Source organism: Lepidochelys kempii, chromosome 3 (genome assembly GCF_965140265.1).
Source record: "Lepidochelys kempii isolate rLepKem1 chromosome 3, rLepKem1.hap2, whole genome shotgun sequence".
Classification (NCBI taxonomy): Eukaryota; Metazoa; Chordata; order Testudines; family Cheloniidae; genus Lepidochelys; species Lepidochelys kempii.
In genome coordinates this window covers 142,192,923-142,220,527 of record NC_133258.1, presented here as the reverse complement: position 1 = coordinate 142,220,527, position 27,605 = coordinate 142,192,923, and the positions used below count along the sequence as shown (strand labels likewise).

The window sequence follows — 27,605 nt, the reverse complement described above, 5'->3', positions numbered from 1 at the left end:
CAGTGGAGCCTCAGAAATGGAGGTTGTTCGTAACTGTGAACAAAATGTTATGGTTGTTCTTTTAAAAGTTTACAACTGAACAAGGACTTAATATAGCTTTGAAACTTTACAATGCAGAAGAAAAATGCTGTTTTCCCTCTATTTTTTAGTAGTTTACATTTAACACGGTACTGTACTGCATTTGCTTTTTTATTTTTTGATTTTTGCTACTGATTGTGTACTTCCTGTTCCAAATGAGGTGTGTGTGGTTGACTGGTCAGTTTATAACTGTGTTCGTAACTCTGAGGTTCTACTGTATTTTCAAGTCTAAGAACTTGGTCACAGTATGATTAAAACTTGTAACAGTGTCTCTGTTCTAAAGCATTGGAATCTGAGGCATTAGCTCAATCATCGAGATATGGTTAAGTCCTATATACAACATATTTGTGTGACTGGCTCCTTTACCTTGACTATTTTTCAAGTAATGGTGAAGCTATCCAGAATTCCATAGCAGTTTCTCTTAATAGAAGTACGGGATTCTTTCCTTATGTGAAGTTTTATCACAAAACAAAGGAGTCGTACATTTAGTACAACTAGGAGTGCAAATCCCTGCTCCATCACAATAACACTACCATTCCAGACTTGTGCATTAGTGTTCTTTTACTAAAATGGGAAAATATTCCAGCTTCTTTCAACACTTATAAATCAAAAGTAGGTTTTTATGTTAATTCAAAATGCAGCTTTGGGATTAAAACCTGGGTTGGCGGGTTACAGTGGGCTGAAAATTGCAAGACAACTATTTTCTGCTTGTAATACTTATTTTTGTTGTTACCTTCCCTAAATTTATGTAAGAAACTTCCCTTCTTGCAAAGTTATTAGCCTTAATCAAGTACTTACTGTCAGACAATTTATTTGCTGTTAGATATCATGCATTCCTTTCCAAACAAAACAGAGACTTCATTTGACTCCTTCCCAACTGCCTTTGCTATCCCTTGGGGTCTGGTTAGACTTGTTCAAGGTTTTTGGCTTTTGGATCACAATGACTATGAGGTAAATAGTTTACTTTAAGACCTATATAAAGATGCAACGTTATGGTCTCAAGATGAACTTAGGGCATCTAATCACTAGTCAAGGGAGATAAAGGGCTAGAACCTTTACTGTTTAAATATTGTTAATGCATAAACTTAATGGAAACAGAAAGCAACAATAAATTATACTCTGAAGTCTGATTATTTAGTTTTAAATGGAATAGTTGTAGTCAATCTTATTTACACATATTTGAATTTTCCTAGCTACCTGATTCATCAAAGCACTTGAGCAAATTTCCAAAGATGGTTTTATGCAGATTTAAATGTTTAAAATATAGCCGAGGACTCTGCACCAAGAAATGAGGCAAAACTCTGTAAAAGTGACTTTTAAACCCAACGCAGATTTAAATTGTGTATGTTTTTAATACTTTGGTTAATTCCTTACCTGTGATATTATAGCTAATATAGTACACTTTTCAAGTTTGGTAGAATAATTTACATAGCAACTGCTAAGAAGTTAAAAGAGCAAATTTCCAAATCTATCCTCAGTGAGTAGTATTAAAAGGACATTCTCACTGCTGCCTCCAGAGACTGAGAGACCAAATTGTCAAGAATTAAACGAAGTGCAACCCAAGAAACAATCAACTGAAAGCCAAACAGAAGTACTGAAATGACTAGTGAATAAAGTGCTAATTTCATTTGGTTGCAATCATATGTGCATAAAATTGTGGGTGGTGTCACTAGCAGTTTAGATGACATACAGGATTTTTCTTAACCAGGGAACTTAAGAATTTCTCATTTGAAACTGAAATCATATTATGTGGTTAACTGAATCTGTCTTCTTTCCAATTACTTTATTAAATTAGATTGAAGGGCAAATATATGTTTCAAGTATAAACATACTATTACTTCTAATGTTGTAAATGCACCTGAAAGATGTTTGTTTTTCACTTGGGAAGTTTTAGACTTTTTGTTGTAAGGGTTAAGTGTGTTGATAGTTCTAATAACTTTCATTTTCTAACTTCTGCAGAATTCATTGGCCCTTTTATTTCATCCAGCTACAATCAAAACAATGTCATGGCAACATATGAAAATTATTCAAGCCTTGATGTGCCAAGGAGAGCACAGACAAGCCCTCAGATACATACAGATGATGAAGCCATCAATGTCAAGTAGCAGTGAAGTTGCACTTCACCTCACTGTTTTGTTGTTTAATAGGTAAAGAAATAGAAAATATATCCTGATTAATATGTTAGTCTAAAAACTATACAAAAAAAATAGAGAACAGATTGTGGCTTTCATTGTGTATTTTATTCAATCTTTTAGTCTTTAGTTCTTCTTTTTTAACACAAGTCATGCATCTCTTGCTTCATTAAAATTGTTGATCCAAGTGTTAATCCTCCTCTGCATTTCAAAAATTAATTTCAGGTGTATGGTGGAGGCTTGGAGTCTTCTGCGGCAGCACTCCACCAGGTTAAATGTAGAAGAGTTGTTAAAACACATGTATGAAGTCTGTCAAGAGATGGGACTAATGGAAGATTTGTTGAAACTACCATTCACAGATACTGAACAAGTAAGCATGAGCAAGAATGAAGTCTTAATCAGTTGTTTGGAAGAAGGAAGCAGAACTCTAAACAATTTTGTTTCTCTTAGGAATGTTTAGAGAAGTTTTTGCAAACCAGTGCTGGTATCCAGAATCACGAGTTCCTTTTAGTCCATCATCTACAGCGTGCCAATTACATCCCTGCATTACAGTTGAATCAGTCATTGAAAGTTAATCTCATGGTAAGCTTCAAATTCTGTTAGGGTGGGGTAAATGCATTATGTATCATTTCACTGAATGTTAATTGGTATCATGCTGTAAAAATACTTAGTGCCTACACTTTTAATATATATTGTATGTTTTAAAATGTTTTATGCCGTTCTTTTTAAATATTTAGAATAAATTGCCCAACATGAAATTACAACAAAATTTAACACTTAAAGTACTTTTCAGACACAAACAAATTCAGAAAGTAGTTTTAGATAAAATTAAATGTTACAAAACAATCACATTCTGTATCTGGAGTAATCTGTTAAATTGAATTCTAAGGGATAGCTTCTACTGTTTTTTATATATGCATGCAAATGAAAAATTTCAGTAGATCTCAGTGCTACCAAGGTGTCCAAACTACATAGTTCTGCCATTAGGCTTCTGCACGCTGTATCTTGGAATTTTTGCTGTGCGGAAAGTTATCTGATCCCTGCTTCTGCCAGACTTGTTATATATTTTAACACTTATCTGTACCCAGTACGGGAGGCTTGTTGAGGAGATTGATGGCTAGTGTTCCCTTTTCTGATTGGCCAGTATAGAACAAACGGCCTCCTACGGAAAGCAACATGCACTTGCAATGTAACTCTGATTTATATTCGGTTTAAAAAAATAAAACATGCATTAGCTTAAACTGTAGTCCTCAAACTGCTTAGCCAACATGTATGACTAAGAAATGCCAGTTTTTGTGTGTGTGTATATTAAAATAAACACAAACTTGCAAGGTAACGTGTATGTAATATGCCTTTTGCTTCACTGAAAGTTACACCACTTTCCACATAGTGTGAGTAATTGTCGCAGACTTTGAAGGAAAAAAATATAAAAAAATAAAATGAAAACATATAGTCTGGATTGAAGGGTGGAACTTGATCCTCTGTGTCTAATATGTATAAAAACCATACACAAACTTAAACACCCTCAGAATTTCTTAAGATGCTGCAAATATGTCAGTTGTTTGTATTAACAAACATTTGTTCATAATTAGCTGATGTGCTTTTAATTGGTTGTTCATTAGAATGATCGTGATCCTCGTTTGAGAGAGAGGTCAGTTGCCAGAAATTCTATATTAGACCAGTATGGAAAGATCCTTCCTAGAGTGCAAAGGAAGCTGGCTGTAGAGAGGGCCAAGCCTTACCACTTATCTTCTTCAATTCTGCGAGAAGGTGAGTTTTTTGCTTAAGAATCCATGAATGATTAATTTCTCTTGGTTAGTGTTCAGAGATTTGATTTTTTTTTCCCCCCCCTTTCATTTTTAGTTTCAAGACCCAAGCCATTGTCAACTGTGGCAAAACAAACTACTGCAGGGAATGTGCTTACAAGAGCAACTTTCATTAATAATGTGCTGTCTAAAATTGGAGAGGTCTGGGTGGGAAATGAGCAGAAAAGTGATTTCTCACAGTATGATAGGTAAGAACTCCTATGTTACCATATGAAATTGCTGTTCAAACTACTAGGACAAAAAAGAAAAGGGACAATGTAGTGCAAGAAATGACTACTTTGTTACAAGACAGGTTAAAGTTATGGAAATTGATGGTGTCTGAGTTGTCTTCTTAGGAGCTTGTGATACATGCACTGGCAAATTCTTGTATTGATAACTGCTTTGAAGTCCATTAACCCTCACTTCTGATAGACAAAGGTGAAAATGACAGTTTTGGGAGTGTAAGGGTGTGGGAAGTGTAGTCTGTTAATTCTGCATATATGACCTCTGGCTTTCTCTTTCTAAATCCTCATCTGAAAATGTTGTAATTTTTTATTTGTTATGTTAAAAGAAACTTAAGTTTGCAGAGTCAAGCATTCAAAAGTTAGGAAATGCCAGTTTTAAGGTTCCCTGTGAACCTTAATTCATCTCCCTTGTGCATCTGCATTGTTGTTCTTTAATTACATGATCAAATACAATTTTTTCAAAGGACATCTGCCTCATTTCAGCCCAAATAGTTAGTTTGGGAATATTATAAGCAATTGGAAAGTGGGGTCTTATAATCAGAAGTGTTGGGCAACTTCAGCTAGAGGCAACCAACTCCAGCTATAATAATTTTTAATCCAAATACCCACTCACAGAACCTACAAGTAGTAGTCAATTATATTCTTCTTTCATTTGCAGTCCTAGAATTGAAGAACCACCACCTATGGCACTGCCTTTCTCTGATACAGAACTACCTGATCCATTTGTTGGCACTCCAGTTACAAAGTCTTCGCGTAAAAGTTCCAGGTATAGTATATCTTCAGACTAAGTATTTAGAGTGGGTGTGGGAGTATGCTGAATTGTTGAGCAGTTTCCATTCTGAGTGCAAGTAGCTTCAGTTTTACCTAGGTGCTGTCCTGAAAGGAAGTGGTTAATGTCCCATGTAGACAAGCCCTTAGTTTAAGTTGTCTTCATAACTATTCTAGTCCCTGTTTTTTAGCCTTTTCTATTCATAACGTTTCTCATTTTTGTTATTTAGTTCCGTAATCTCTCAGGGAAAAATGTTTTTAAACCTGTGAGTTAAAATCTGCTCTGACACAGTGGTATAAATTTGGAGTGATTCTCAAAGTCAGTAGTTTTGTACTGTATTTATGCCAGTATTAATGGGAAGAGAATTTGCACTCTTTATTTATAAAATACTGTGGATACATTCATGGCAGGGGTAGTCTTTATAGATAAACATTAAATTGTTAATATGATTCACAAACTTTATCAGTCTTTCCACAATGGTCATGATTTTAAAAATGATTATAAAATGCAAAGGAACAATAAAATGACACTTTTTCTTAAATAAAGATGTAGAAAAGACCATTTATTTTTGAATCCTCAATTAAGGAGAATAAATATTTTTCATGTAGTACTGTGTCGTAAGCTCAGTAGGTCAATGTCAATACTGTAGGTTGGAATAGATCCAACCTCTTCTTTTAATCATCTGACTGCCAAGGAGAATCCTTTTTTCTGATTGTTCAGTTCATACCTTTTTTCCTCCTGCTCAGATCAGAATAAGATCTCTCTTTAATTTGCTTAGAGGCATATTTGTCAGTCATCTCTTCAATGCTGTAAATTTGAGGTGCATCTCAAAGTATTCTTCAGGTTACTGCATATGGGAAGAAGAGGATAGAGAGTTGGGAAAGGGGGGCTGGTAGAGTGAAGAGGAATGGGTAAAAATAAAGGGTGGGGCCAGAGTAGAGTTTGTCATGGATATGAAGAGGATGCAGATGAAGGAACTGGGTTTCTGAGAGTAGGAAAAAGAAAAGGAGTACTTGTGGCACCTTAGAGACTAACAAATTTATTTGAGCATAAGCTTTCATGAGCTACAGCGAAAGCTTATGCTCAAATAAATTGGTTAGTCTCTAAGGTGCCACAAGTACTCCTTTTCTTTTTGCGAATACAGACTAACACAGCTGTTACTCTGAAACCTGAGAGTAGGAAGAGGAATAAGAGGATGAAAGGAGATAGAGAATAGAAGGTTAGAATGGACGGGGAACAAAAAGGAGAGGCTCAGTACAGAGAAAGGATTGTCTGGTGGTTAAGGCTAGACTGGCAGTCAGGAGAGCTGTGTTACATTCACTCTCTCTCTGTTCTTCAGTTCCCATTTATAAAATGGGGATAATATTTCTCCTATCTTCAGTTTAGATTATAATCTCTTTGGTACAAAGACTGACTGCCTTTGCACAATGGAGAGTCAATCTCAGTGGAGTCTTTTAGGTGCTAATGTAACGCAAACACTTAACAGTAATATAATATAGTAACAGTAATATAGGAGAAACTCTGAGAATGTTTTAGACAAGTGGTTATAGGATGTTAGGTAATGCGCCCAGCTAAAAGTTGGGCAGTACAACTGCTGTAGCTAGTTGAAGGGAACCTTACCTGTTACCTTTTTTAAAAACACAAAGTGTTTTCTAATCAGCCTATTTAACGAATGTTCCGGGACTTGTAATTCACGTGAGTGGATATCTAATACTACATTGTCGCCTTTGGAGAAGTGGAATTTCCTCCTACAAACTTTTTTTTCTCAGGAGGGATCATTTCATACATTCCCACACAGCTGCTTGCCAAAGTTGTGAGATTTTGTTTTGTAATTGATAAAGAAACAAAATGGCAGTAGAAGCAATATCTAGTTAGGCCTCATTGGTGTGTAGCTGCATGCTGCGCACTATTAAGCCAGCTGTAATAATTCAAAAAGTAGAGTTCAAATATTCTAATCAGGTCACATCTTGTAAGCTATCAGATCAGCTTATATGAAAGCAACTTAATTTTCTGTTTTCACATTTTAAATTTAAATTAAGAACGTAGAGCGGCCATAGTGGGTCAGACCAAAGGTCCATCTATCCCAGTATCCTGTCTTCCGACCAGTGGCCAAAGCTAGGTGCCCAGAGGGAATGAACAGAACAGGTAATCATCAAGTGATCCATCCCCTGTCCCAGCTTCTGGCAAACAGGCTAGGGACCATCCCTGCCCAGCCTGGCTAATCGCCATTGATGGACTCTATCCTCCATTAATTTATCTAGTTTTTTGAATCCGGTTATAGTCTTGGCCTTCGCAACATCCTCTGGCAAGGAGTTCCACAGGTTGACTGTGTGTTGTGTGGGGGAAAAAAAACAAAAACTTCCTTTTGTTTGTTTTAAACCTGCTGCCTGTTAATTTCATTTGGTGATCCCTAGTTCTTGTGTTACGAGAAGGAGTAAACAACACTTCCGTATTTACTTTCTTCACACCAGTCATGATTTTATAGACCTCTATCAAATCCCCCCTTAGTTGTCTCTTTTCAAAGATGAGAAGTCCCAGTCTTCTTACCCTCACATGGAAGCTGTTCTATATCCCTAGTCATTTTTATTGCTCTTTTCTGAACCTTTTTCAATTCCAATATCTTTTTTGAGATGGGCCACCACATCTGCACACAATATTCAAGATGTGGGTGTACCATGGATTTATAGAGCGGCAATATGATATTTTCTGTCTTATTATCTATCCCTTTTTTAATGATTCCCAAAATTGTTTGCTTTCTTGATTGCCACTTCACATTGAATGGATGTTTTCAGAGAAATATCCAGTGACTCCAAGGTCTCTTTCTTGAGTGGTAACAGCTAAGTTAGACCCCATCATTTTATATGTATGGTTAGGTTTGTTTTCCAATGTACATTACTTTGCATTTATCCACATTGAATTTCATCTGCAATTTTGTTGCCCAGTCACCAAGTATTGTGAGATCCTTTTGTAGTTCTTCGCAATCTGCTTTGGACTTAACTATCTTGAGTAGTTTTGTATCATCTGCAAATTTTGCCACCTCACTGTTAATTTCTTTTTCCAGATCATTTATCAATGATGAATAGGATTGGTCCCAGTACAGACCCCTGCTGGACACCACTCTTTACCTCTCTCCAGTCTGTAAAATGACCATTTATTCCTACCCTTTGTTTTGTATCTTTTCACCAGTTACCAATCCATGAGAGAACCTTTCCTCTTATCCCAGGACAACTTACTTTGCTTAGGAGCCTTTGTGAGGCACCTTGTTAAAGGCTTTCTGAAAATCTAAGTACTCTATATTCACTGGAATCCCCCTTGTCCACATGCTTGTTTGAAACACTTCCCTCCCACGGCCCTCCCCAAAAGAATTTTAGTAGACTGGTGAGGCATGATTTCCTTTTACAAAAACCATGTTGACTTTTCAACAAATTATGTTCATCTGTGTCTGACAATTTTGTTCTTTACTATAGTTTCAACCAGTTTGCCCAGTATTGAAGTCAGGCTTACTGGCCTGTAATTGCCAGGATCACCTCTGGAGCCCTTTTTAAAAATTGGCATCACATTAGCTATCCTCCAGTCATTTGGTGCAGAAACTGATTTAAATGATAGGTTACAAACCACAGTTAGTTCTGCACTTTCACATTTGAGTTCCTTCAGAGCTCTTGTGTGAATACCATCTGGTCCTGGTGACTTATTACTGTTTAGTTTATCAGTTTGTTCCAAACCCTCCTCTAATTCCTCCGATCTGTCACTTTAAAAGAAGGGTTCAGGTTTGGGAATCTCCCTCACATCCTCAACCGTGAAGACGGATGCAAAGAATTCATTTGGTTTCTCCACAATGGCTTTATCGTCCTTGAGTGCTCCTTTAGCATCTCGATGCTCCAGTGGCCAAACTGGTTGTTTCTCAGGCTACCTGGTTCTGACGTACTTAAAAATAATTTTGCTATTACTTTTTGAGTCTTTGGCTAGCCGTTCTTCAAATTCTTTTTTCGCCTTCCTAATTGTATTTTTACACTTCACTTGCCAGAGTTTATGCTGCTTTCTATTTCCTCACTAGGATTTAACTTCCACTTTTTAAAGGATGCATTTTTGTCTCACACTGCTTCTTTTACTTTGTTTAGCCATGGTGTCGCTTTTTTGGTTCTCTTACTATGTTTTTAAATGTGGGGTATACATTTTAAGTTGAGCCTCTATTATGGTGTCTAAAAAGTTTCCATGCAGATTGCAGAGATTTCATTTTTGGCCGTGTACCTTTTTAATTTCTGTTTAACTAACTTCCTCATTGTTGTGTAGTCCCCTTTTCTGAAATTAAATGCTACAATGTTGGACTGCTGTGGTGTTTTCCCCGCCACAGGGATGTTAAATTTAATTATATTATGGTCACTATTACCAAGTGGTCCAGCTATATCACCTCTTGGACCGGATCCTGTGCTCCACTTAAGACTAAATCAAGAATTGCCTCTCCTCTTGTGGGTTCCCAAATTAGCTGCTCCAAGAAGCAGTCATTTAAGGTGTCAAGAAACTTTATCTCTGCACCCCATCCTGAGGTGACATGTACCCAGTCAATATGGGGATAGTTGAAATCTCCCATTATTATTGAGTTTTTTTTTATTTTTATAGCATCTCTAATCTCCCTGAGCATTTCAGTCACGATCACCATCCTGGTTAGCTGGTTGATAATATATCCCTACTGATATATTCTTATTATTTGAGCATGAAATTACGATACATAGAGATTCTATGGTACAGTTTGGTTCTTTTAAGATTTTTACTTCATTTGATTCTACGTTTTCTTTCACATATAGAGCCACTCTCCAACCAGCACGACCTGTTCTGTCCTTCCGATATATTTTGTACTCTGGTATTACTTGTCCCATTGATCATCCTCATTCCACCAAGTTTCTGTGATGGCTATTATATTAATATCCTCATTTAAATCTCCGCAGATTGCTGGATTTGGTGGTTCGTCCTGTTCCTCTGTGTTCTCCCTCATTTGAGAGTAATTGGCAGACACCATGTAGAGCTTCTACTTCATGTACTATATCCAGTCCATTACAGTCAAACTCACGGAGCCCCATATTGCACACGAACATTTCAAGAGCATCAGAGTTGAATTTGTTGGAGACTCCTCTTGTGGTTAAGGTATGTAGAATTGGTAAACTTGAAATATTTTTAAATTTCTTTTATGGGAAAAAAAAACACCCCACAATACATAATGCCAAGCATGTAGGTATTGAATTGTTGGATCTCCCATATATGCATTTTATTTGTATGTACCTAATTCCATTAGAAGCAATATGTGGAAAACCGACTTAAGGAGAGGAGTATTACAAAATGATAAAATTATGTTATCTATTAACAGTTTATACTTTACCAAATAGCTTTATAAAACAAATTTATTTTTATTGACGTGCAGGGCAAGAGTGCTGAAATGGGGAATGTCAACATGTCCAAATACTTATTATGCCAATTATGGAATAACTAGCCCCTAGGGGAAGTTTATTTTAGCCCCTAGTAGCTAGTTTGACTTAAATTCCTAAGCCTGATGGTTTATATCCCTTATATTTTCTTCTCCCATCTACTGTAACTGTAGACGTTTTTATGCGTATAAATGTCAGTCTGTTTGTGAACTTCATTAACCTCATGGCCTCAACGGTATCTTATGACCATAAGTGCCATTGTTTCATTATTCATACATACATTTTTTTGTGTTTACAGTTTGCTGCCATATTTGAATCTCTCTGTTGAATAATGAAAGTATGAAGGAACTTTTGATTTATCTATTTGGTGCCGTTCTCTTTGTACTCTGTCATGACCATACTTATTTATCTTTGTTCTGAAATTACATCCTCAATCTTAAATATCTCTTCATACAGATTACTTTCCATATGTTTAATAATTTTCATGACCCATCTTTCAATGCCCGGTTCGCGCAGCTTGTGCAGCAGTGATGTTCCATGAAATTGACACTTTGCATGTAGTCTTCAGTTCAGAGATCAAATTAAGATGTTTATTCCTTTACATAGAGAGCTAAAGCTTTGGCCACATCATCTGCTGCTTCTGGGTTCCCTGGATTTACTCTGCAATCTATTTTGAGATCCAGTCTTCGTACCACACCCATAGCAACTCCTTCTGCATCTTCAGGAAGATCAATTACTCCTCCTCTACGGGCAAAAGAACCCAGAATTTCATTCAGGGAAGAGAATGCAACTTCCAAATGGACAGCTGGGGTAAGCTGGGCTACAGTTGGTGAAAGGGAAGTGATGGTGGAGAGTTTTAAAGCTTTGTAGATTGCAACTTGGTGTATGTTTTTTAAAAGCTTTTGCAGTATGTCATTGTAGATTGTTCAGTGTATGTTATGTGTGTATAATGGCAAGTCAAAGGATAAGCAAAAATTAACTCAGAAATCAAAAACTATTCTAATGGTAATAGAATTCATGCAAACGGAGATTCAAGTATAATGAAATAGCGCAATGACCGTAACAGTCCTATCACAAGTTTTTGGACAGGAAATACAAGCTGCTCTTCCATATAAATTCTTTCAGGAAATTGCAATCTATGTACCACTGAAAATATTTCAATTGTATAGGAAGAAAAAGGTTATACAATCATTGGCCAGCTGTTCTTTAATGGTAGAATTATGGAAATTAATACTGTTACAACCTGGCCTAGTACACAAGTGGACACGGTAGCTGGGTCTCACATTCTTCTAAGCCAGCTGGGTCCAGGGTAGTGTCTAATCACTATTTCTGGCTCTGGGACCATTTGGCATACCCTTAAGCTCAGACCTCACATCTGACTCCTTTCCTCAGAATGTGGGATGCCACCATCTAGCTGTCCTAGACCCCATATGGCACCTGCTGATCCCCCCAGTCACTTATACATGCTCCACCATGCTGTGATCACTTAGCTTCTAGTTTAACCCCTTCAGAGGCAATATGGTGGGAAAGAAGGAACACAGGCTTAACAAAGGGATTTCTTAACCACAAAAACTTTATTATTAAAGCACCCGAGAGTTACAGATTTTTGAAAGCAACAGAAGTCCTGGGAAGTATGCTACTCACATCTGATCTCACACCTTCTGATAGTCTTAAGTTGTCAACATTTCAGGCGGGCAGACTCCCTCCTGGCTGCTCTCTCCTGCTAGTCCTTATGTTTGGCAATGATCACACCACCTGCGTAGAGCAGAACTTTGCTATTAAGTAAGGTCTCTTATCTTTCTGCCATGTACCCTGCTGAGAATTTCCTTTCCCTTCCACCCATGCTTCTTGCCCCTGTAGATAAACCATTGTTCTGGGGGCAGGGTGAGCTAACAGTTAAGACAAGCAAAATAGATGGCCTCAAGTTGCAGTCTTGATGGTTTCTCAGTGATAATCCTTCAAAAAGGTGTTAAGTATGTTTCCTGGGCAGGGAAGCTGTCTGGAATTCAGTGCAATAGGCTTACCTCATGGAAGTTCAGATTTGGGTAGTCACACCTTCTTGTCAACTGTTGGGAATGGGCCACATCCACCCTGATTGAATTAGCCTCATTAGCACTAACAACCCCCCCCCACACACACACACACACTTGGTAAGGCAACTCCCATCTTTTCATGTGCCCATAGAATCATAGAATATCAGGGTTGGAAGGGACCTCAGGAGATCTAGTTCAACCCCATGCTCAAAGCAGGGCCAATCCCCAATTTTTGCCCCAGATCCCTAAATGGCCCCCTCAAGGATTGAACTCACAACCCTGGGTTTAGCAGGCCAATGCTCAAACCACTGAGTTATCCCTCCTACTGTATATTTATACCTGCCTACTGTATTTTTCATTCCATTTGTCTGATGAAGTGGGTTATAGCCCACGAAAGCTTATGCCCAAATAAATTTTTTAGTCTCTAAGATGCCACAAGGACTTGTCATTGTTAGTGCTAAAATCTTCACTCATAATACAACAGAGATACAGATATCTCAAACAATATTCACCATGAGTTCTTGGAAAATAATATGCCAATTTTGGCTTATTTGCAACTAAAGCCTAATATCATATCCCCTGTAGGAAGCCCAAGTTTCAGGAGACCATTAAAACAAGGATAGAAATACTAATTACAAGAAAGGCCTCCTCTAAGGGCCTGATCTGTGCATGGTGTAACATTGTTACTGATGGATCTAGAAGAGAAGACTGGAAAAATGGAGAAAGGATCTAAAAGCAGATCTCACTTTGAAACGAGTGTCTGGAGAAAGGCCAAAATTTCATTTATTTGTGTAACTATTAAGGAAAATTATTACAGAATGCTTTATCAATGGTATTTCATTCCATTTAAACTAAAGAAAATATGAACAAAAGAGTCATAAATTCTGGAGAGGATGTGAGGAAATAGGGACCTTTCTGCATATGTGGTGGAATGTCCTGAAATGATATTTTGGAGAAAAATAATAAATAGAACTTTCAGGATAACTAAAGTTATGCTACCAACCCAAGGAACCCATACTGACTCTGTTAGGTTACTATCCAAAGGAGGTTATTGATTTGAGGAAGGATCCACTGATGATACAATTCCTGCTAGCAGCCAGATGTGCAATAGTGGCATGGAGAATTGAAGTATGGGAAATCATTTCAGTGGAAAAAAGAGACAGTCTTATATCCGTATCCAGTAGATTTTATAATATATGGCTACCATTTTTGGAATTTGAACAGAATATACAGATAACAGGTTGACCAAGCACAAATGGTCTTTTAAAGGTAACAAATACAAGTCATGATAAGATTTATTAATACTTGTATGGAGAGTTCATGTATGTTAATAATTTATTTTTAAATCTCAATAGTGGAGTATGGTAACTTTAATCTACTTGTTCCAGACTGTAAGACTAATGAACACTGAAACCTTTTTATAATCTATATAAAATGGATATTATTTAAAGTGACATTGTCAAGTAGACTAGGGCCAACCTTAATGTGTAAGGGAAGTTCCCTCTTTTTGAAAACTTGAAAACAGTAGTGGGTTGGAATATGAGAACCAGAAAGTGAGACTACAAACAGAAAATAAACTGAAAAGGAGTACTTGTGGCACCTTAGAGACTAACAAATTTATTTGAGCATAAGCTTATTTGAGCATCTGATGAAGTGAGCTGTAGCTCACAAAACTTATGTTCAAATAAATTTGTTATTCTCTAAGGTGCCACAAGTCCTCCTTTTCTTTTTGTGAATACAGACTAACACGGCTGCTACTCTGAAACCAGAAAATAAACTGACCACAGTTCACTTTAACCCTCCAAGCTGTCTGAAATCAGTGAATAAATACTGTAGTGAAAAGTCCATTCAATTTTTAAACTCTAGTTTTAAAAGCTAAGATGGTATTAGTAACATGGTTAAGAAATAGCTTTAATTGTCAGTATATTGACTATGTCCAAATATCAGAAATAAGTTTCATATGTCTTTATTCCCTGGAAAAATTTGGGTTTCATTTATGACTCTAATTTATTTGTTTTTTTTGTTTGTTTGTTTTAAATAAAGATGCTGGGAGATGATAAAACAAAACCCCTTGTAGCTTCATCTGAACATAACCTTGGAGTTCAAATGGAGGACACTTGGTCTAAGGACAGAGATAAAGTTTCTCCCTTTACTTTGAGCTGTCCCGGGGAGGATCCTGCAGAAATGAATGAGTCCTCAAAAGGTATAGCAGGAGATGTCCTGGAGAAAATGGAAGTCAGCAAAGAAACTAGTAATTTTTCTGCCAGGTCAGACCAGACTACCTTGGAATATCATGATGCAAGATCACCAGGCGACTTTGAGGATGATGTTATCTTCATAACTTCTAAACCAGCTAATTCTTCCGGCGAAGGTGTTGCTATCATACAGGAAGAGATGGAGGAAGAAGGCAGTGAGGTTGTCAAAAGTGAGCCTTTGCAGTTTGAACAACAGACTTCTTCAGAGCTGGAGAAACAAACTGGTATGTGTTGTCATGTGGTCACTTAAGTAATCTAATTAAATGACCATTTGGGTGCCCTTTAAAAGGTTAAATGATAATTATAGTGGACAGTAGCTAATATTGATATAGTGTGCTAGGCCTCCATATTTGAAAAGATCCTTCCACTGTAAGCCTCTATTTTGAGGCATCCTTAACTTTCTCATATGTTGTGCTTTGGGCTGACATTCCTTGTGCTTAGTCTCAGCCAAGAGGCAACAATTTCTTATTTTTGAAAGCGGATATTTCTAGTTTGGGTTTACATGTGGGTTTTTTGTTTTGTTTGTTTGTTTTTTGTTTTGTTTTTGGTGTTTGAGTATGAAAGACTTTTCATCAGCTGCATTTTTACCCATTCTTTGATGCTTAGGATTAAACAGTTGCTTCAGATTTGTCATAGGCTTAGTCCTCATTGAGAAGGCCTTTGATCTATTTGAAAATGTTGATAAGTTAGACATATTTGAAAACATCATATTGGGACTGTATAGTAATCTTTTCTGTCTATTGAATTGTATCCAAGATACACTATTTCTGGTAGAGACATGCAAGTGTCCATCTGTTTGTGGCATGGAATCTTAAAATTGCTGTGTTCACACCAGTGGGTTATGCAGTCAAGTATTAATGCACATAGTGTATTTGAATTGAAAGGTTCTGCAGGGTCTGGGGGGCTGATTTGTCGACAGTGAGGTGCCTCACTCCCATGTCTATGTGAGCAGCAGAAGTTCTCAACTACAGTCTCCACTTATTTACATAAGCAGAGGGGAATGATCCAGGTCCAAATATCTGTAATAAAATAGCTCAGTGACCTTAACGATCATTTGTAGTTGGACAAGAAATACAAGATGCTTTTGCAAGCATAATAATCACTAGGTAATCTTTACAAGAAACCTTCTTGTTATGTTGGGCTGTGATGGAAAGGGTTCTGTACAATTGCAGTATAAATGTGATATTTTATCACTGGCAGCAGCAGAAGGTAGTCTGTGCTGCTTCTACTTAAACCATTTTGTTTGGTCCAGCAGTGTGATCCTAATTCAGGTCACTGAGAGTAATATGAAGAGGGAGAAAGCAGGCACCCAGACCAGAAAGAGGCTAAAGAAATGCACAAAATGAAGTATGACAAGACAGAAATGATAGTGGTGTTCAGTGGTTTAGCCTGGCAATGCATTAGTTTAAGATCAAGCTTTATCCCTTGCTCAAGTGCCAAAAGCATTTGATTGTGCTTCTCTCCCCTCCTACCTTTTGGGGATGCAGTGGAGTAAAAGGATGTTACTAGCATTACCCACCTCTGGGGAGGCCAAATTCAAGCCCATCTCAACCAGGGTGTTCAACATTATGGAAACACAAAAGGGCATATTGGAAAGGTCTCTGGTAAGAGGATGGAGAAGAAACAAAATAAAGGATATGGAGATAAATATCCAAAATCCAAAGAAAGGGAAGAGGTGGACTTTATCTTTTGTTCTTAAAATTAGAAGCTTTTGTTTGAAGTTTTCAGTAGCTAATCCAGTTGTTCTTTGACTTTTAATAGTCAGCCACTATATACATCTTTTCCTACCCCCTAAAATTTTGTCATTCGTTTATTTGTTGCCCTTGAAAGAAAAATAATACGAGGGCAAAGGTGACAAAATATGACATCAAATTATACGGTAATGGAAAAATACTTCTCAGCAGAAGGTTCTCAACCACTTGAAGTACCTTCCAGCCCTACATTTCTATGATTGTGTGAGAGAGATTAGTTTCTTTTGTAGTGGGAGCAATAACTCAGACTTTTTGTGCATTTAAATCTCAACAACAGCAGTGTATTAGTAGATCACTTTTGCATTTTAAATAAGCAAAATAATGAAGCACATAATGAGGTTTGTAATTTAAAACCAGGTAAACTTTTTCAAAGAACTTGAGTTGTGTTTAATGCAAGTAATTACCTGTTGTTCAGCTGTTAACAATGTTGTTCCTAGGATTTCTGGAAAGGACAGAAATAGCGTGTCCTACCCTTCCTGAGGAGGGTATGTTGGTGTTGAATCACTTAAGCACCTTTCAAGTTGCTGGAGCCTCTACTTGTTTGTCAGCCGGTGAAAGGTAAATATGTAAAAATAAATAATTTGGGTATACAAATGAGTGCCATTTGGCTTTCTTGTACTTTAAAAGCTCTATTGTCTTAAGTTCAGATTGGTTCTCTATTTTACTTTCATAACCTACATCCTATCGGGGTTCCTTGCATCTTCCTGCATAAACATAACCTCAGTGGTTAATAATCAAACATTAACTCTCAGAAAGACCGTCTTCACAAAGTACTGTGGTTACAAACTGGTTAATTCAATCATGAAGTTATTTAAAGCTTTCCCAATTTGAGTCTGTTAAACTGACACTCTGTACTTGAAAGTCTCACTTTTGTCTGAAAATTGTGTACCTCATGTAATTAAAAGTAATATCTAAGGTTCCTATGACTGAAAAGTTTTCTGGGGGATTCCTTCAGTTGGTTTACTTTTGTGTATTTTGACAATATTTTGTACAAAATCAGTTTTCTTAAAATATATATCTTGCTCTCTCTTAATTAAGTATTTCATTGTATTGAAAAGTCTTGCAAGTACCTAAGCACATGTAGGAAAATTGAATAATTTACGGTAACTTTATTGGCACAGACCTTACTTTTTGTACAACTTGTTCTAAACTTTTGTTTTAGTAGTTACATAAATAATCGTTCTGCAGAAAACAGTATTTTTATTACTGTCATTTTTTTAAACGATGAAAACACTTAGAGTGAAGGGACATTTAATACTTGAATCATGCCATTACTTAATGTATGTGTGTAGTTAGTTACAATGAGACCTGAGCTGAATGCTAATATTTTGGGGTAGGGAGTTCCAATTTTTGTTCTGAATGTGTTCTGTTATGAGCATGGACATGAGTATTTTAAAACTAGAACAAAACATTTTTAAAACGCATATAGAGGTTCAACCTCTTGTTTCTTTTCTGTTTACAAAGTGAAACCGCCACCGAAGAGTCCAAGATACCATCTTTATCAGAAGAAAAAGAGCTGCCTCTCACAAGATCACAGGCTTTGGAGGCATCAGGAGCAATTTCTGAATGTATGTATGTATGGTGTATTTAGCAACAAGTGAAAGTTTTAACTGTTGAGTTAAGGTAGCTATAGTTAGGTTCATAAAAAGTATTTGAGCTGCCAGGGTTAAATGCACAACTTACCCTGTCACTCCACACTTAACAGATTGAAGTGAAGCTTGGCAATGCAAATTTTTGTCAACTTAGAGCTAGAATATACTTATCAAAGAACCTCTGTTTAGAGGAGGCAGAGTTAACACAGACATTTTTATTGAATTGGAGATTTAGGAAAATTGATATTACAATTCATTGTTTCTATGTGCATAGCACACTGCTGCAAATTGTACATCTTTGCTGCAGAATTGAGTTCAAGTGTGCAACGGACACACGCTTTAAACACCCTTCTAACTGATGGCAGGGGGCTTGGTACTCAAGCTGTAGGAAAGAAGTAGCAAGGAGGGAAGGTGTCTGTACAATCACTTTTCCTGTCTCAAGTGTTGAGGGCTCTTAACTCCTTCCTTGTGACTCTTTGGTGTGAGGCCCTTTATCTCTACATAATTCAGTCTTGCCAAATGAGGTGGGCTTGGCTACTAGGTTTTGGAACATGGAGCACCTACTTTCTCATCCTACATGGAGGCAAGATAAGTTCAGTGGCATTGCATTGGCAGCCCATGTGGATAGCAAGGCAGAGGAATTGTTTTTCTTTGTGGCTTCAAGCCAGCAGAAAATGTTGCTGATACCCTGTTCCACAGCTGCAGAAATGTGGCAGGCATAATGCATTGGATGTAACAGTGAACTAGTTCGGCTGTTTGGACCTTAGGAAGTAGACCTCCAAAGTGATATTTGAGGTAGATTGGTTGTCCCCAGACTTGTAATGTCCTTTGCTAGCTTTTGTTTGGCACTGTGTGGGGCGAGAGCATATAGGTCTTGTACTCAATATATCATCATCTCCTGGCTGTGTGCGCCGGTTTCTAACTGTTTTTATTAACAGTTCTGAGACCCAGTTCATGCTGTTTTAAGAGAATATTTTATTACCGAATTTACAGAAAAAGAATAATTTCTTTACTCAAGAACATAAGAATGACCCTATTGGGTCAGTGAAAGGTTCATCTAGCCCAGTATCCGTCTTCCGACAGTAGCCAATGCCAGGTGCCCCAGAGGGAATGAACAGAACTGGTAATTAACAAGTGATCCATCCCCTGTCGCTTATTCCCAGCTTCTGCCAGACAGAGGCTAGGGACACCATTCCTCCCATCCTGTCTTATAGCCATTGATGGACCTATCCTCCATGAATGTATCTAGTTCTTTTTTGAACTCTGGCAAGGAGTTCCACAGGTTAACTGTGCATTGTGTGAAGAAATACTTCATTTGTTTTATACCTGCTGCCTATTAATTTCATTTGGTGACCCCTAGTTCTTGTGTTATGAGAAGTTGTAAACAACACTTCCTTATCTACTTTCTCTACACCAGGCATGATTTTTGAGATCTCAATCATATCTACCCGTAGCCATCTCTTTCCCAAGCTGAAAAGTCCCAGTCTTATTAATCTCTCCTCATACGGAAGCTGTTCCATACCATAGTCATTTTTGTTGCCCTTTTCTGAACCTTTTCCAATTCCAGTATATCTTTTTTGAGATGGGGCAACCACATCTGCACACAGTATTCAAGATGTGGGCGTACCATGAATTTATAGAGAGGCAACATATTTTCTGTCCTGTTATCTATCCTTTTCTTAATTATTCCCAGGATTCTGTTGGCTTTTTTGACTGCTGCTGCACACTGAGTGGATGTTTTCAGAGAACTATCCACAATGACTCCAAGATCTTTCTTGAGCGTAACAGCTAATTTAGACCCCATCATTTTATATGTATAGTTGGGATTATGCTTTCCAATGTGCATTACTTTGCATTTATCCACATTGAATTTCATCTGCCATTTTTTTTGCCCAGTCACCCAGTTTTGAGATCCTTTTGTAGCTCTTCGATATCTTATCAAATATTGTTGCTAATCTGCCACTAAATGTAAGATAATATAGTGTTTACACTAGTTGAAAAATTTTAACTCAGAAAAACTCTTTCTTACAGCTCTGGAACAGTCTTGTTCAGATCGCATGTCAAGAAATGTGTTCCCCTGGTCTACTCTATTACAAAAAGAGGCCCTGTAGGGTACAGCCCGAAGGCCTGGACAGTTTGTCAGTGATACTTAGACTGAGACTTGCAAGCCACGAGTTGCTCTTTAATGTCTCCTGCAACTCTGTGCAGCACATAATGTCAACCAAGAAAAGTTATTAAGCAATCAGGATGCTTTTACTATGTTATTAACCAATTGTGGTTGATAAAAATAATAGTCATTTTGCTGTGAGAATTATATAATTTTTATATTAAACAATGAACTCGCACTACTGTGGCTCTTTTGGCTAATTTGGCTCCTGAACCACTGAGAGCTGAGTATCCCTGGTTTTAAGTGTTAAATCTCAAATTGGCATTTGGGATTATGCCATACTTTGGTCCATTATAAAATGGTAATTTCTCTGTTATGGCTGCGCATTAGCAAGACAAACTTTTATTTTTTCAATACAGGAAAATCCTTTATTTAAAAAAAAAACAACTTAGAGGACACTTGTGAAATCAGTTGGTCTTAACAGTATGAGGCTGGGATGAATGAATTGTGGATTGAACTGAATTCTGCTGAATCAGTTTTGTCTGACCTGTGTATAAACATGCACGAATATTAGTATTGTGTGGAAATATCCACTATCCCACTCTGTCAGTGATTCTTCTGTATAAAAGTACTATTGTTTCCCTATGCCCCACCAACACCCGATTCAAGGATCTAGACCAATGTTTTAAAGAAGCATACCTACAGAGTATCAATTAATACAATCCTCAGTATTTATGCAGCAGTTAAAATGAGTCCAACTTGTGCAGCTTTTTATGTCAGACAACTTGAAGTCAGAAATTTACTGGGGCAAAAATCTCTTTCAGCTGTGATCAGTATCCGTCACAGTGAGGATATTCCCAGGACTCATTCAGAAAACCAGCTTCAAGAGGAAAGGGTTGAGGACCTACATGAAGATCAGAAGTCAGAGGAAGCTGCAATAAAAGAAAATGTTCTGTTCCTGCAAGAAAAAACATCTACTTCTAAAAGTCCTCCTGAAACTAAAGAAGTTAACGTAAGTGAATTATTTGTCCATTTTACTAAGTTAGTACAAGACAGAAAAACTCTTAGGAAACCTGAGAAGCTTGGCAGTTGGCGTCTAAATGTTTTCATGTGACCTGTAAGTCTCTTCAATTGACTTCGCATGACTAACTTCAGTGCTTAGTTAGAGATCTTTGTGTTTCCACAGCACCTCGGACAATGGGACCCCAATCAAGATGGGTATTGCTACAGCAATACAAAAAACTAAGAACACACAGTCAACGTCCCTCTTTTCCCAAAATCAGATTGGACCAGTTACATATTAATCTGATTTGCTTAAATATAAACATTTATGCAAGGCCTTATGTGAAGTGGTCCAAAATCAAACATCTGTTTTAAGGCTAAAAGCAAGTAGAGGGGGCAGTGCAATTTCATTTTAACAAAACTGAGGCTCACTGGATAAACTTTTCAGAAGTGCTGAAGTGATTTGGGTGCCCACACTCCAATAATTTTCAGAGACTTAGGGTCCTAAGTCCTGTTTTCAAAAGTGACATAGGAACTTAAATAGTTGGAAAATTTTATCCACTGTTCCTAATTAGTGTAAATAGTTTCTCAGTAATGTAATAATTGGACTGCCAGGTTGTTTCCAACTAAATAGAAATTCTATTTAGGGTTCAAATCCCAATTTATAGAACCTCTGACATTAGTTATGATTAAGGCTACGTTTTAGTCACGGGTATTTTTAGTAAAAGGCATCCACGGGTCATGGGTGGTAAACAAAAATTCATGGCATGTGACCTGTTCATGACTTGTACTATACACCCCTGACTAAATCTTGGCTGCTCTGGGGCGTCCCGGGGGTGCCAGGGCTCCTTTTACTGATTGAGGGGTGGCGGGGTGTTGGCGGGGCTGGCAAGTTCCCTACCTGGCTCTGCGTGGCTCCCTGGAAGCAGCGACATGTCCCTAGCCAGAGGAGCGACTGGGGGGCTCTGAATGCTGCCTCTGCCTGCAGGCGTCACCCCTGCAGCTCCCATTGGCTGCGGTTCCTGGCCATTGGGAGCTGCGGAGCCGGCACTCAGGCTGGGGGCAGTGCACAGACAGTCCCTGGCCACACCTCCGCCTAGAAGTCAAGGGACATGTTGCCGCTTCTGGGGAGCCCCCCCAAGGTAAGCACCGCCCAGAGCTCTCGCCCCCTCCTGTGCCCCAACCACCTGCCCTAGCCCTGAGCCGCCTCCTACACCCAAACGCCTCCTGATGCTTGGGTGTTGGGGGGGGGCGGGGGGCGGGGCAGGCACAGTGGCCCGAGACAGCCCCAGCAGCGGATGATGCAGCTGGCCCAGGGCCTGCCCAAGCTACTCAGGCAGCCCCCGGACCAGCTGCACTAGCTGCTGCAGAAGTCATGGAGGTCCCAGAAAGTCACGGAATCCATGACCGCCGTGACAGACTCACATTCTTAGTTATGATTTTAAAGGGTGGTTCACTGCAGTATTCTTAAACTAAAAAATAGAATTGTTGAAACCTCCAGTTGTCTTACTGAATTTCATCTCTGATGTGATTTTTACAACCCCTCTGGCCGCATATGGTTGAAGAAAGAGCTGTGGGAGTTATTGAGACACATGTGAGCAGCATACAGGGCAGACTCAGAATCACTGTGCAGTATTATGACTGTGGTGAGAAGAGATATTGCACTGTTGTCATCTTGTCAGGATCAAAGGGCTGGGTAGGAGGGTACAACACACACATTCTGAGCACACAGCTAAGCACAGGGAGGCAGTCTCCATTTCTTGGCTGAGACTCTGAAGGTATATAGACATTCTGCCTTTGCCAGCTTTGGAAACTGGAGGCCAGGGTATAGAAGGTCAGAGTACTCTTGGTTCTAGGAATAGTGAGTTAAGAACCCTCTGTGGGGAAAAGAAAGGAGCAGCTGCCATGAGAGAGGCAAAGCTGCTGAGGTTGGTGACACAGCTGCTGGTAGGGAGCCACCTGGAGCATAGGAAGGGCTTTTCTACCCTTGCCTAACTCCCACCTCCTTCTCCCACTAGCATACTTGCAGGCTTCCCTCATTGGCTTCTCTTCCCCTATTGTTAAAGCCTTGAGCTTAGAGCGGGATGTCTACTTTTCTGTTGACAGTCTTTGCGTCAGTGTTGAAGGTTGTACAATGTCAGTGTCCCTTGGGTTTAGTCAGTCTCCTAGTCACACTTGAGTGGCAGGCTTTCTTAATAAGATTTCTTAGCAATTGTTAAGAGGACAGGAGGCAGGAAAATGAGAAGTGAATGCTCACTTTTGAGGAGTTCTTAAGAATGTCTGAATATGGGGTTTTGGCTCAACCCTTTTACTTTACTTACATTCCTCTTAGAATAGACTGGAGGCAGTTTCCGATCTACCTCAGACTTATAAAACAATATAGTTGATTCCTTGCTGCTAGAAAATCTTTGTAATTGTAAACAGAAAATCTAAAACTGCTTAACTATCTGGTTCCATGTAATAAATACTTATTTTCAGTCCCTTAAATTGCGTGCATTTTGTGTGTAATAGAGAATGATTTGTTTACTTCTAACTATTGTGCTCAATAATGATTCAAAAGAAGGGGACACCATTGACCTCAATCATATCAAGGCCTGCTGAAAGTTAGTATATGCAGAAACTAATATATGAACATACATTAATATATTACTAACAAACCGGTTTACTTTTATTTTAGATTATTGAAGATGGCACATCTGATGTCCAAGCTTCAGAAGAAACAGCTGAGACACCTCCATTTAATGAGCAATATCCATCAGGCACCCTTAAACTTCAATATAACTTTGATGCTATCAAACAGCAGTTCACTTGTGACTTGCCTGATACTAAAGACACCGATGAATGTGACGCAGCTGAAGGGGATGGAGAGCTTTTCATGTCTGAAAGCAATTTTACTTTAATATTAGAAGGAGAAGAAGGTGAAACTGAGACAGGAGACCCTATAACGTTAGATATGTCTACTAAACCAGTTAGCACAAAAACAGAGGACAAGCATATGAATCATGTAGGCAATATTGATAACCAAGAGAACATTACGAATTCAGTGCCCACTGTAACTAGTGATCAGGAGTCTCAGAATATTGCAGAGCCATTCCCATATGTGCCTGAACCTGTTAAGGTAGCTATTGCTGAAAATTTATTAGATGTAATCAAAGACACAAGAAGTAAAGAATTCACTTCTGAAGTAGTGGAACAGTCTGTTCATGAAAGTATACCTTTAATGAGCAAAATGGTAACTAGTTCCCAGAAGTCAATAAAGACTCCACTAACAACTGGGCAGGAAGCAAATGCAGATAATGCCAGTGTTTGTCAAGTAGACTATGTGGTGACACCTAAACGTCCAAGGGGACGAAAGAGAAAAAATCTAAATATCCCCTCAACAGATGCTCAACAGCTGTCAAATGCAGGCATACCAGATCTGTTGGGACCGTGTACCCTGAGGAGAAGTGCTAGGCGAACAAAAGAAACTTCTGCGATTCATGAAGGTTCTCATCTTGATTCTGATGGAAATTCTCAAGATCAGCAAATATCTCAGATCCCTGATACTCCTAGGAGAGGCTCCAGGAAAACTAGGGGGAATCATTTAGAAACATCAGACAACGTTCATTCTATTGGACAGTCATTACAGATGGTTGGTACCCCAAGGAGAGGGTTAAGGAGAGCCAGGGAACCTGCATCAGTACTTTCTGAACAGGCTAATGAGGAAATTCCTCTTGCTGAAGAAGCAATTAAGCTACCTGCTACTTCTAAAAGGACTGGTAGAGGTGCAAAACGTTCAGTAGGGGATCAAGAAAATAGCCAACTTTTCACTGATCACAAGGTAAAAATGGCAGTTAGTCCCAGTAAAAGTGGAAGAAAACTAAAAAGTGTTGGTTTACAGCTTACTGAAAACATCATTACTGATCAAGAGACAGAGCCCTATGAGCAGCAGCTGCCTGTGCCAACTAGAAGAGGCAGGAGGAAAAAGACTAGTACATCATCGGAAGTTTCAGAAAATTTTGAGCTTGATACATCTAAGCCTTCTCATCATCAAATGGAACTTAAATCTTCTGTAACTACTAGACGAAATATTAGAAGGAGGACACTAAATCTGCCTGCAGGTACAGATTCTATACCCACTCTGGAAGACATACATTCAGAGGAGAGAGCGAAAATGCGTGATACCCCCAAGAGAAGAGCAACAAGAGTTACACCTGCTAAAGTAGAAAAAACAGGTACTGGAAAACCCACTCTAGAGAAAACACCTGTTCAGCCAGTTGAGGCATTGGCTGCAACCAGGACTTCAGCAAGAGCTGGACATAGAAACAGAAAGAGGCAACTACAGTCAGTATCAGAGGAAAGCACAGAGGAAGAAGGCTTGCCTCGAGTAACTGATTGCAATCCTTCTTTGCTAGTTGCAGACCTAACTGAATCAAGACTTGATGAAATGGAGAGAACTTTAGCAGTTCATGGTACTCGTGTTACGAGGACCAGATCCAGCAAAACTGGCATGCATCAGAAGCTCTCCCTAGAGGAAAATGAGTCCTTCTTTTTCTCTCCCCCTCTCACAAAGCTTACAAAGAAATCAAAAGGTACCTGAATTATTTTCTGACACAAAATAGGAATGCTTACAATTTCATTCTCGCCTGTCAACTACATGAAACATATTTTGAGTAGAGTTTTATGTAAGGAACGTAATCATACAAAAGTTAAGATTCATATTGAAGGATACAGTTCTTTTTTTTACTCGTGTCTAAGAGTTACGGGACTCGGTTATTATAGAAGCCTCTTAATATGAGGGAGTTGAAATATCACAAGTCCAGTGGAATGAAACCTAGTCTGATCTTTTGTCTTTGTTTTTAATTTCTATCTAGCTTAAGTATTTCAAATCATTAATTTCATTACATACGCCTGCCTTTTGTTTTTCATTTGTGGAAGAAATAGTGTGTTACTCTCCCAAATTCTCTGTAAAGTTTGAGTTCCCCTACTTGTAGCACCAAAATGAGATGCATCTCTCAGTAGATTTTGCAGCTCTTCAGTATGTGATTGTCCTTCATGCATCTTGTGTGCTTTGGTTGGGAAGTAGTTATGTGTTAGCTTTGTTATCCCAGAACTAAAGAGTTAATATGTCACTGAAATGATGAACAGTTCACACCTATCAAAGCCAGTGTTTCACGTTATCTGGATACCCAGACAGGCATCATTGGATTAGTTTTTATCTGGCTCACATTTTGCAGTAAGACTTGGGAGACCAAGATGCAGCCGTTATGGGAATGTACCAGAACTTTGAGCTTCCATGAGACAGCCCAATTTGACCCTTGTTTTAGATTTAAAAACAGATTTTTACTGGGGTGTAATCTTGGTTTTGCTATTCTGTGCTTAAATATTAGTTGTATTTTTATCTTTCCCCATCATTTGTATTTACATTAACTGTACATTTTGTCATTGTAGCTGAAAAGGCAGAGCATCCTGTACAGCTCAAGGATTTAGACCCAGAGTTGTCTTCTCAGTTTGTGTTCTCACCCCCCCTTTTGAGGTCGAGGAGGAAACATGTATCCAGTATTTCACGGATCGTGAAAGAATTGGTAAGTAATATTTGTAATTACTTCATATCAATTTCAAGCTTTTCTCTGTAACTCTTTTACAAACTATATTCTTTAATTATGACTGTTGCAGACCCTGTTCTGTAAAACCGTAATGTTTTTACAAGAAAAATTTAAAATAAATCAATTAAGTTAAAACTATTTGCCTTTCTTCTTGAGAGTTAATTATAATTAATACTTGCAAAAATAAATCTGAATATATTTAAACTAAGAATAAACAAACCTTTTAGCGATATTATGGGAACTACAGGCCAGTCAGCCTTACTTCAGTCCCCGGAAAAATCATGGAGCAGGTCCTCAAAGAATCAATCCTGAAGCACTTACATGGGAGGAAAGTGATCAGGAACAGTCAGCATGGATTCACCAAGGGAAGGTCATGCCTGACTAATCTAATCACCTTCTATGATGAGATTACTGGTTCTGTGGATGAAGGGAAAGCAGTGGATGTATTGTATCTTGACTTTAGCAAAGCTTTTGACACGGTCTCCCACAGTATTCTTGTCAGCAAGTTAAAGAAGTATGGGCTGGATGAATGCACTATAAGGTGGGTAGAAAGTTGGCTAGATTGTCGGGCTCAACGGGTAGTGATCAATGGCTCCATGTCTAGTTGGCAGCCGGTGTCAAGTGGAGTGCCCCAAGGGTCGGTCCTGGGGCCGGTTTTGTTCAATATCTTCATAAATGATCTGGAGGATGGTGTGGATTGCACTCTCAGCAAATTTGCGGATGATACTAAACTGGGAGGAGTGGTAGATACGCTGGAGGGCAGGGATAGGATACAGAGGGACCTAGACAAATTGGAGGATTGGCCCAAAAGAAATCTGATGAAGTTCAATAAGG

At 38.4% G+C, this 27,605-nt stretch overlaps 1 protein-coding gene across 3 annotated transcripts in view; it reads left to right on the top strand.

The window, feature by feature from the left end:
- Positions 1-27,605, top strand: part of AHCTF1 (AT-hook containing transcription factor 1) — an 85,479-nt gene that overhangs the window by 53,873 nt on the left and 4,001 nt on the right. For all 3 annotated transcript variants that reach the window (XM_073338312.1, XM_073338314.1, XM_073338313.1), the window contains exons 20-34: positions 883-1,029; positions 2,038-2,225; positions 2,436-2,580; positions 2,661-2,792; positions 3,833-3,980; positions 4,074-4,224; positions 4,919-5,026; positions 9,973-10,168; positions 11,053-11,256; positions 14,523-14,958; positions 16,923-17,043; positions 17,950-18,053; positions 21,009-21,196; positions 23,864-25,757; positions 26,617-26,750. In XM_073338312.1, the coding sequence (XP_073194413.1) occupies positions 883-1,029; positions 2,038-2,225; positions 2,436-2,580; positions 2,661-2,792; positions 3,833-3,980; positions 4,074-4,224; positions 4,919-5,026; positions 9,973-10,168; positions 11,053-11,256; positions 14,523-14,958; positions 16,923-17,043; positions 17,950-18,053; positions 21,009-21,196; positions 23,864-25,757; positions 26,617-26,750 (4,296 nt within the window). The remainder of the gene's footprint in view (positions 1-882; positions 1,030-2,037; positions 2,226-2,435; positions 2,581-2,660; positions 2,793-3,832; positions 3,981-4,073; positions 4,225-4,918; positions 5,027-9,972; positions 10,169-11,052; positions 11,257-14,522; positions 14,959-16,922; positions 17,044-17,949; positions 18,054-21,008; positions 21,197-23,863; positions 25,758-26,616; positions 26,751-27,605) is intronic.